General features: G+C 33.7%; 1 protein-coding gene across 9 annotated transcripts in view; it reads left to right on the top strand.

Annotated features, from left to right (window-relative positions):
- The window catches only part of LOC106868354 (N-acetylated-alpha-linked acidic dipeptidase 2), a 1,027,134-nt gene that overhangs the window by 555,922 nt on the left and 460,615 nt on the right, over positions 1–10,597 (top strand). For all 9 annotated transcript variants that reach the window (XM_052970677.1, XM_052970676.1, XM_052970678.1 and 6 more), the window contains one exon: positions 1,150–1,420. In XM_052970677.1, coding sequence (XP_052826637.1) covers positions 1,150–1,420 — 271 coding nt within the window. The remainder of the gene's footprint in view (positions 1–1,149; positions 1,421–10,597) is intronic.

The raw sequence follows: 10,597 nt of genomic DNA, 5'->3' as shown, positions 1-10,597 counted from the left end.
TGGCCGTTTTCGTGCGGGTGACACGTAAAAGCACCCACTACACTCTCTGAGTGGTTGGCGTTAGGAAGGGCATCCAGCTGTAGAAACTCTGCCAAATTAGATTGGAGCCTGGTGTTGCCATCCGGTTTCACCAGTCCTCAGTCAAATCGTCCAACCCATGCTAGCATGGAAAGCGGACGTTAAACGATGATGATGATGATGATGATGATATGTGTGTGTGTGTGTGTATGTGAGAAACTATGACAAATACAAGTTTTACAATCATTTATTCCCTGTGAACATTTCATCATTGAAGCTATTAACAGCCACTGCAGTGGATGTTCCAAGTACCACTGGATGCTGAACCACAACAGATCATAACTGTACACACAAGATATATTGCATAGCAGCTGATGATGGAAACACATTTGCTTTGCTCAATTGTGAATTTCTTATATCTTAGTTTCGTTATTCTGCGTTGTCCTTCATTCTTGTAAAGTGGAATGTGTTTGTGGATTCATAGTCTGTGGAGATGACTTACTTTGGTATTGATTGTCTTTTTTTTTTCATAGGCAAGCTATTAAAAAATAAAAACAAACAAAAAATTTTACCAGCCATATCCAGCCAAAATAATCTACCTGTTTTATTTTGAAACTGGCCAGATCCAAGCCTCTCACATTTACCCCACAATATTATTATAAAAAATAAATAATCATGTCAAAGTTGCAAGCTAATGCATGGCTAATTCAAATCAATGTGAATAAATAAGCATTACATTTGAAAGAGAAATCTGAATGCTAAAGGGTTAATCCCAGCTCTGTTTGAATAGACTTATTTCATGCAAGTAGCCAGATACTTTAGTGTAATTCACAGTACTAAAGATATGCATGTATGAAGCGTCTGCTATTCTGGTTTCAGTGATCAGTTTTCTAACCAATTTATCTCCTGTAGTAAGCTATCCTAAAATGTAATAACTTCAAACTTGTTTCCCATTTCGAAGTTGGCTATAAACATGAAGGAACTTTGATACTATGTTGAGCTGAAGGAAAAACCAAGCAGCTCTTTTGATTTAACTTGATTGCTTTATTATTTTAGCTGCTGTAATTATTTGTTTCCTTCATGGCTTGGATGTTTAATTTAATTCTAATTAATTTTATTACTTTATTGCAGGATGCCCTCTGGTGGTTACATAGCTGGCAAAGCTTTGACAAGGTGGGAAGCTGACACTGACAACATCGATATAGACTATCGTAGCCTTGAAGGAGACAACCGCTGTAAGTGGTTAAATGAGTGTTTTAGTGGACGGAAAGGCCTTGTGCTACGAATTTTACTGGTCTTTGTTCTCTTTTGTGTTGGATTAATTGTTGGATACATAATACGCCGGAATGTACACGAACATTTTATTGCACCAGCTGCAAAATGTGAACCCCAGACACCACAGGTAAGAAACCAAAATATATTATAATATTAGTTGTAAATTTCTATATTGATGTTCATTGGTTATTTCAGATATTTATCACTTCTTGTTAGTAATCTGGTTGGAGGCAAAAAAAAAAAAAAAAAAAAAGGAAACCATTGTTAAAGAAGCCCTCAAGAGAAGTAAGATGTCATCTTCTAAAATTTATCATAAGCTAATCAGACCAATCATCTGTGTTACAGCAATTTAGATGATGATGATGGTCATGGTCATGGTCATGGTCATGGTCATGATGGTCATGGTCATGGTGATGATGATGATGATCCTTTCTACTGTAGGCACAAGGTCTGAAATTAATGGGAGGGAACTAATCAAGTACAGTGACTCCATTGTTTAACTGGTACTGAATTTATCAACCCCGAAGGGATGAAAGGCAAAGTTGACCTTGGTGGAATTTGTATAATAATAATAATAATAATAATAATCCTCTCTACTAAAGATACAAGACCTGAAATTTGGTGGGAGGGAACAAGTTGATTACATCAACCCCTGTGTTTCACTGGTACTTAATTTATCAACCTTGAATTCAGAACGTAAGGACAGACCAAATGCTGCTAAGCATTTTGCTTGGTGTGCTAACAATTCTGCCAATTCTCTGTCTTAATAATATTCATAATTATAATAATGGTTTCAAATTTTGCCACAAGGGCAGTAGTTTTGAGGAGAAATGCAAGTCAATTACATCAATGCCAATGCTTGACCAGTACTTCATTTTATTGACCATGGAAGGTTGTAAGACAATGTTGACCTCTGTGGGATTTGAACTACGACTGTAAAAAGCCAGAAGAAATACTACTAAACATTTTCCCGATACAATAAGTAATAATCCATTTTACTAAAGGTACAATTTTGGGGAAAGGGCTAGTCAATTTTATCAACCTCAGTACATAGCTAGGATTCATTTTATTGACCCCAAAAGGATGAAAAGCAAAATCGACCTTAATGTAGAACGAAATGCTGCTAAGCATTTTGCCCAGCATGCTAACCTCTGCCGGCTTGCTACCTTAGATACACTAAGTAATAATAATAATAATAATAATAATAATTGTATCTAAAATAGGCAGATGACTAGAAATTCAGATGGAGGAGTACAGTTGATTATATTATCCCCACTATTTGGTGGGCACTTTATTTTATTGACCTCAGAGAAATGGAAGGCTAAGTTGACCATGGTAAGATTTGAACTCATTGGAAAAATAGCAAAGCCTAATGAGTGAACCTTGACAGAAAATCAAGAGTTCAACTACTGACACACTTATTTTGACTATTTTATTTCTTTATTATTTTTTCTACCACCAAGCCAGTGTCAAATATTAATCTCCATACTCTTTGAATTTCACTAGTGAAGTTGTGAAAAGAACTATAGCTCAGCTGTTCAGTATTTCTAGACATCATAGTACTGGCATACTTTGAGAACCACAAGTGTCATAACTTATATGCAATTACAATCATAGATCTGATGTAGTTTGTTACTCTTTAATGGTTTTGTAATTGCCATCCTGGCACCTGTAGTAAATTTTGAACTGAAAGATTTAAACATATGTAGAATTAATGTAGGTGATGTTTAATTTGACTCATTTTTTAGGACCTGAAATTTCATATAAATTCATTCACTATAGTGTATGCACTCTTCCAAAATTGCAAGTGATAGTGCCATGTGCTATTATTTATTCTGTGGGGTACAATGGTAGCACACTTACATTCATATGCACTACTAACAGTTGAATGACTTTTGAGTGTTTGTATATAAATCGCAAACACAAGTCTGGGTTTATTTCATTTTCTTAAAAGTAGATGCCTGTCATTTCTAATATTTTATAATAAAACGAAAGTGCTTCCTATGACTGGGAGGTTATCAATGAAAGTGTCTTTGTTTTATTGAATTTTATTCTATTCACTAGGCTCCTCGCTGACTGAGATATATTTCTCTTACTAGATTCTTCTGTACTTACTAACGTATTTGGTGACAAGGGTACATTAGAGGTAGATATTGGAGTACTTGAATCTATTTCATTAGACTACATTTTCAATATGTCATTCCAAGTAACCTGTTAGATGACTGGATAAAATGTTCAACACAATTAAGTTACATAGCTGCTAAGTTAATTGAAATTGTACAAACCAGCCTGCTGAGAAACTGGAGACATTTCTGTGCAAGTAGTAATACTGAGGACAATATTACTGGTCAATATTCTTATTTCACTTGACTATCTTTTGAGAAATATGTTAATCTGGAGTCCACATAAGCTGTTATAGTTTAACTATCTTCAATACATGCAAATATATAAATATATCCTCTGTTTCATATATGTGTGTGTTTGTGTGTGTGTGTATAGGATGAGTATGTGGTTAAGAAGTCTACTTCCAAGCCACACTGTTTCCTATTCAGTCCCACTGCACGACACCTTAAGCGTGTGTCTTCTACTATAGCTACAGGTAAACAAAGCCTTGTGAATGGATTTGGTAGATATAATCTGAAAGAAATCCATTGTATATATACATATGCTTGTGTATCTGTGCCTTGATATTATGTGATAGTTGTAAACAAGCACCACTGTTATACATCTTTTAATGTCTGTTTTCCATGCTGGCATGGGTTAGACTAAACAAGTAGTGCAGTTTATTTCCAGTCTTCCATGAAAACATGTCTAGTCATGAGGAAATATTTATCTTGCTTGAAATGAAGCAAAGGTTGACAACAGGAAGGGTATACAATCATAGACAATCTATCTCAACAAATTCTGTCTGGTATTAATATGACAACAAGGCTTTATGAATAAAAGCAATATTAAGCAAGAGAAATCAGTGCCAAATTTTAAGTACAGCATATATTTTATTAACAACTGTATTTTACCATTATGTTACAACTACTAGTTTCATCACAATAAAGCTTCTCAGGTAATGTGATTCTTATACCCCTTTCATAAATTGTCTTTTGAAGAAGAATGGAGACAAATGAATTTTCTTCTTACTGTTATAAAAACAGTTTTCCTCCAAATTCTTTTAAGAATCATTATAATGTGAATTAAAGACACAACCACCATTCTTCACCTTACATGGTCTCCGTTCATTGTCTCTTTGTGGTTTCTTTGAGACAAATACTGTCATTGAGTCTCTGCTGACAGGATTGACCAAGCAGTGAAGGTTTGTGCCAATTTGTTCCTCTCCTTGTCTGGTAGCTTTCCAAAACTGTCAAATCCAGATCACCTACCCAGTTATACCACTCATGTAGCTGTAGACACAATAGTGCTTTTCTCCTAGAGACATGCTTTTAAAAAGAACTGAGGATTGCCTTACTTTCAGTGGTTTTATAGCAGATTGGACACACTAGCCATGAATTTCTAAACCCCCATACTAACTATAATATAATGACAATATGCAGTAATAAATTATGCATACACACTCACACTATAAAATTTATCTGTTATAGTAATTTTGTTTCTTTATGCACTGTGTGATACCATATCAACACATCTCCTAACAGCTAACATTCTCTTAGTTAGAAGACTAGTTTAGGATCTTTGCTATAAGAAAAATTAGTTCCATCATATGAAGCTATTTGTGGTAGCTAATAAACTTTAAGCTGGCAGTCATGGAATGAATTTCGCCATAAGGAATGTGTGTTCGTTATTAATACTTCAAATAATAAAAAAAATTATGTAAGGAAACTTCAATATCTTACAGAAGAGAAACTAGCTAAATCAGAAATGATTAAAGCTACCCTTGAAAAAAAAAAGTTATTATCAACAATTTCAATAAATATTGATTAAATTCTATTTGGTTATTTTTTATTTCATATTTTTCATTTCTTATTTATATTTTCCATGTTGCTCTAATAGGTTTGATTCATATGCAACACTCACTTCTGTTCAATCCTTGTTTTGTTATTTGCACATGTCAAAATTTAAACACTGGTTTCTAATGAGATCACCAAAATTTGTTTCATTATTTAAATTTTTTTTTTTTCAAGTTTAATAATTTCAAAAATTATTATAAGAAAATTTATATTATAAAATCCAAAATCATCGTAAGCAAATATTTTATACAAAAATGATTCATTTAGATTTGCTGGTATTTTGCCACTGGCATGACATGTACGCTGTAAGATTTTTTCATATGTCAGTATATCTATATATTAAATTAAACCATATTTAAAATATAGGTATCAGTTTCAGGAGAAATATTTGGATGATATCCTCATGGCTGTGGTTCTAAATTCATTTTTTTTCTGAGAAAATTAAATGTTAATTAGCTTAGTTTGACAAGAAATGTAGCAGGGACTGCCATCCTTGAAAATGGTTGCAGGGATTGCCATCCAAGTTTAAAGATTGATGATATTCATATTAAATTCTGCATCTCCATGACAGAATTTGTGTGCATGTCTGTACACATACAGATGCATATATTTTATATCTAGCTCAGTAATTTCTCTCTTTTTCATAATTTATTTAACCATTCTGCTCACTGCTTTATAACCATGTTCTACTTTAGAATAATTTACATTGGTTTCACAAATGTTTACATTTGTATCTCGAATCAACTGGAAACCTTTCCTACAGCTGATACTTATTCTGTGGTTGATCAGTGGAACATGTTTATGATCCAGGCTAGATTTTATATGGACCTTGCCCCAGCACACAGCTTGTCTATAGCAATACCAGTAAGACTTGAATTTATCCCTTTACTATCACTTGAACATTAATTTTACAGTTATTTAGACTTCTGTCTATATATGTGAAACCTAATAATAACAGTAATCAATTCTACTATAGTTCTCAATCAGGGCCCATATGGCCCCTGAGGGTCCATGTAAGATTTTTGAGGGGGGGTCCATGCAAAAAAATAGTGAATTTGGGATCTACATTAGTATTTTAAGGGCTTCTGAAAAAAATTTGCTTTAGCTGTATGTACTGGTATGTATTGCAAGAAACAGCTAGGATTCTTTCTCTAACGTTTTACATAGTTTGACCTACACAAGTTAATGTGCATAAAATGAAACAGGAATTTTGAAAGAAGTATCTATAGAACTAGTTTTTAAACATCAAGAGGCTATGGGGGTGCACCAGAATAAAGTAGTAATCAAAGGGCTACATAGGTAAAAAAAATGTTTGAGAACCCCTGTACTTTAGGCCTGGGGCCTGAAATTTGGTGGAAGGGGGCTAGTTGATTACATTGACCTCAGTACTCAACTGGTACTTATTCTATCGACTTTAAAAGGGTCAAAGACCTTGGCAGAATTTGAACTCAGAATGTAAAGACGAACAAAATACCACTAAGCATTTTTGCCTAACTTGCTAACAATTCTGCTAGCTCGCTATATTCATAATAATAATAATGATAGTAATAGTAATAATAATTATTATTATTGGTACAAGGCCAGCAACTTTGGGGATGAGGTAAATTGATTACATCGATCCCAGTGTTCAACTGATAATTATTTTAATAAATCCTGAAAGGGTAAAAGGCTAAGTTGACCTCTAACATTTGAACACAGAATGTAAAGACAGACAAAATATCACAAAGCCTTTTGTCTAGTGTGTTAATGATTCTGCTAGATTGCCATAATAATAATAATAATAATAATAATAATAATAATAATAATAATAATACAACAAATTGCCATGTATTTCTACAAGAAACAGAGAAGCTCTCAAAATATAAAAGTCTGGAAATAGAGATAACCCAAATGTGGACCCTAAAAACATCTTTCACTTGGCCAATCCTATTCATTCGGTCATTTAACATCCATGTTTTCCCCACATTAGTGGATGTAGAAGGAAATTTATTGGGGGAAAGATTTTATGGCTGGATGCTCTCCCTGTTACCAACACTTGCCTGCTTTTCAAGTAAGAGGTATCTTTATTGCACACTTTTTCAAAAGCACAGAGCAACTGTTCTTAATGTTAGTAGGAAATATCAACAAATAGTGATGAGTGTAGAATATATAAGCATTGATGCACATAAGCATGCATATATAAACACACAGAAAAAACAAAAATACAGTTTCAACTCAGAATTGAAACCCATTTCCATATTGTGTGGTCTTGCAATAATAAGAGTTTTAGGATAATGAAAAATAATAATAGGAATACAAACACACATGCATGTTTCTGTGTGTAAGATGTCTGTGCATGCATTTATGCATAAACACATGCACATATATATACATACACACACACACTCGCATATATATACACACACACATATGTATATGATGCATACACACATATATGTATATATGCGTATATGATGTATGCTGTATGTCTATGTTTTTCAGTACACACACACACATTCTCTCTTTTTCTCTCTCCAATTTAATCTTCAAATAATTATTGAGAGATTTTTAAGAAATACTAAGAACCAAAATTAACAGGTTGACAAATTATTCAGTTGGGATAGGAAGTTATTAGGATGTAAATTAGATATTAATTTCTCTATGGGTCAAATTTGTGATTTAAAAATCTAATAATAAAGAAAGAGTATGAGAGGAAAAGACAGACAGACAGACAGAAAGGAGGAAGAGGGAGTAAACAAATGAATGTTTCATGACACAATCTTTCATGTGGGAGAAAATCAGCCAAAATGGCTAGTTTACTGCTCTCCAATGTCTGGTAAAATAATTTAATTATTAAACAATTGATGATTAGCTGACTATTTTTGCTGGAGTAAATTTATCGATATTTTATTACTGACAAATACAACATAGACAAAAGAAAAAACAAAAAAGAAATGTCTTTTTTGTTTTGTATTTTTTCTATATGAAGAAGACAGGAAATTTCTCTACTAACCCATCCCTACCCCATGTCTATATTTAGTTAATTTAGGGGTAAGTAAGAGTTATTTAAGAGCAATTTATTCTTTCCTTTCTCAATAGGGTCATTTGAGATTTCTTGAACAACTTCACAAAGGAGAATGTTGTTAGATGATATCGGTAGAGACATGAATTTCAGAGAGAATGTTTCATGCAATTTGTTTCAATTGTTTGAGCTTTGAGTTCAAATCCTGCCAAAATCAACTTTGCATTTTATCTTTTGTGGTTAATACTAAAAAAGAAATGCCAGTCCATGGACTGTGGATTGGTTGAACTGTAGGAATGTCAGAACAGATGCCTTGCAGTGTGTGTTCCAGCCCTTTGCATCCTGAGTTTATATGAATTGAACTTTTGGCCTGTCCAAATAAATAAATAAATTAGATTAAAAAAGTTTTAAAAATTCACAATTTCTTTTTAAAATATTACTAAACAAAGTTGTTTCTTATTTCTTTATTGCCCACAAGGGGACAAACAAGGACAGACAAGGGGGATTAAGTCGATTACATCGACCCCAGTGCATAACTGATACTTAATTTATCGACCCCGAAAGAATGAAAGGCAAAGTCGACCTCAGCGGAATTTGAACTCAGAACATAACGGCAGATGAAATACTGCTAAGCATTTCGCCCGGCGTGCTAACGTTTCTGCCAGCTCACCACCTTTACTAAACAAAGTTGTTTCTTGTGTTGTTTGATCTTAACTTTACGTTTTTGAGATATGATAAACACACAGACAGGTTATGAAATAACAAAATTTCAAATTGATTTGAATAAGTAGTCGAAGAGATGAAGTATAAGTATCTATATGTGTGTTTGCATTTGAGTGATCTATCCTTCACACTGTAGAGTCACTAAGATTATCACAAAGATTAACTTACTATTCTCTTTTCTCTCTCTTCTTTTGCTTAATTAATTTTTGGATTTTTCAGTCACGCATTTTTGTGGTTTCATTCAAAATCTGCCAAGCTGTAAAAACTACAGTTACAGTATTGAAAACTTTTATACTTTATACATAGCCTTCTTTCACATTAAAGAACTCTTCTTTTCTCTCTCTCCCTCTCTTTCTCTCTCTCTCTCTCTCTCTCTCTCTCTCTTTTTTTTTTGCATTTATTTTTCTCCTACATTTCCACTTTTGCTTCTTCAAAAGCCCTTAAAGATTGCCAATGCTGGAAACGGCACAAGTTATTGGCAAATTGATCTGGCAACTGTCCACATCTTCTTTTGGCTTGATGTGCACAGACTCTCACAGGAATAACATGGTCATCACTTTCAGTCAGCATAAAACTTACAACTTACTACCATCTCTAGCAGAAATCTATGACTAATGACCGGTGCCAAGAAGAAGAGTAATTTGTGAACTTTGATTTGAAAGTTTTCAGCCTTTGTTGTGTGTATGCTATGGGTTATATATATATATTTTTTAATTTTCTTTCCTCTTCTTATTTTGTTTCCCTAACTTCAATTTATCTCTGTCTTTGCTTCTACATTTTATCCTTAACCATGTAACCATGTGTATTCGTGTTTCACATGAAAATGTTCTCAATATTTAAAATAGAATTTTCGTTTTGATATTTATATATTTGTTTTCAAATCTTACACTTTCTTTTTTTTTTTTCTTAACAGATTTGTTTTAATGTAATGAATTATTTTATTTTATTTTATTTTATCTTATTATATTTTTTTTTGTTAGATTCCTATTAAATCAATACGCTTGTATACACCCTCACATACTTCCACATATATATATAACCATGCACACAAATACATACACAATACATTCAATCAATACACTCACATACACATCCGCACACCCATACCTACAAACATATATTTACATACACCTATACACACTTACATACATAGATGCTTGTGTGGGTGTCTGTATACATAAGTATATATAAATATATATATATATATGTGTGTGTGTATATGTTTACTTATGTTTGCATATGTTTACATCTGTTTATATGTTTACGTACGTGTATGTATATATATATATGCATATGTGAGACCTTTGGAAATGTGCTGTGTGTGAGAAGACCCGGCAAGCCAAGTAAGATCGTTGCCAGTGCCCCTGGACTGGTTCTTGTGCAGGTGGCACATGAGATGCACCATTTTGAGCGTGGCCGTTGCCAGTACCGCCTGACTGGCTCCCGTAGGATTTTCGAGCGAGATCGTTGCCAGTGCCCCTGGACTGGCTTGTGCGGGTGGCACATAAAAGACACCATTTCGAGCGTGGCCGTTTTCGTGCGGGTGACACGTAAAAGCACCCACTACACTCTCTGAGTGGTTGGCGTTAGGAAGGGCATCCAGCTGTAGAAACTCTGCCAA

This window comes from Octopus bimaculoides, chromosome 9 (assembly GCF_001194135.2).
Source record: "Octopus bimaculoides isolate UCB-OBI-ISO-001 chromosome 9, ASM119413v2, whole genome shotgun sequence".
Classification (NCBI taxonomy): domain Eukaryota; kingdom Metazoa; phylum Mollusca; class Cephalopoda; order Octopoda; family Octopodidae; genus Octopus; species Octopus bimaculoides.
Note: the sequence above shows the minus strand (reverse complement) of the source record. Positions and strands in the feature narration are given on the sequence as shown.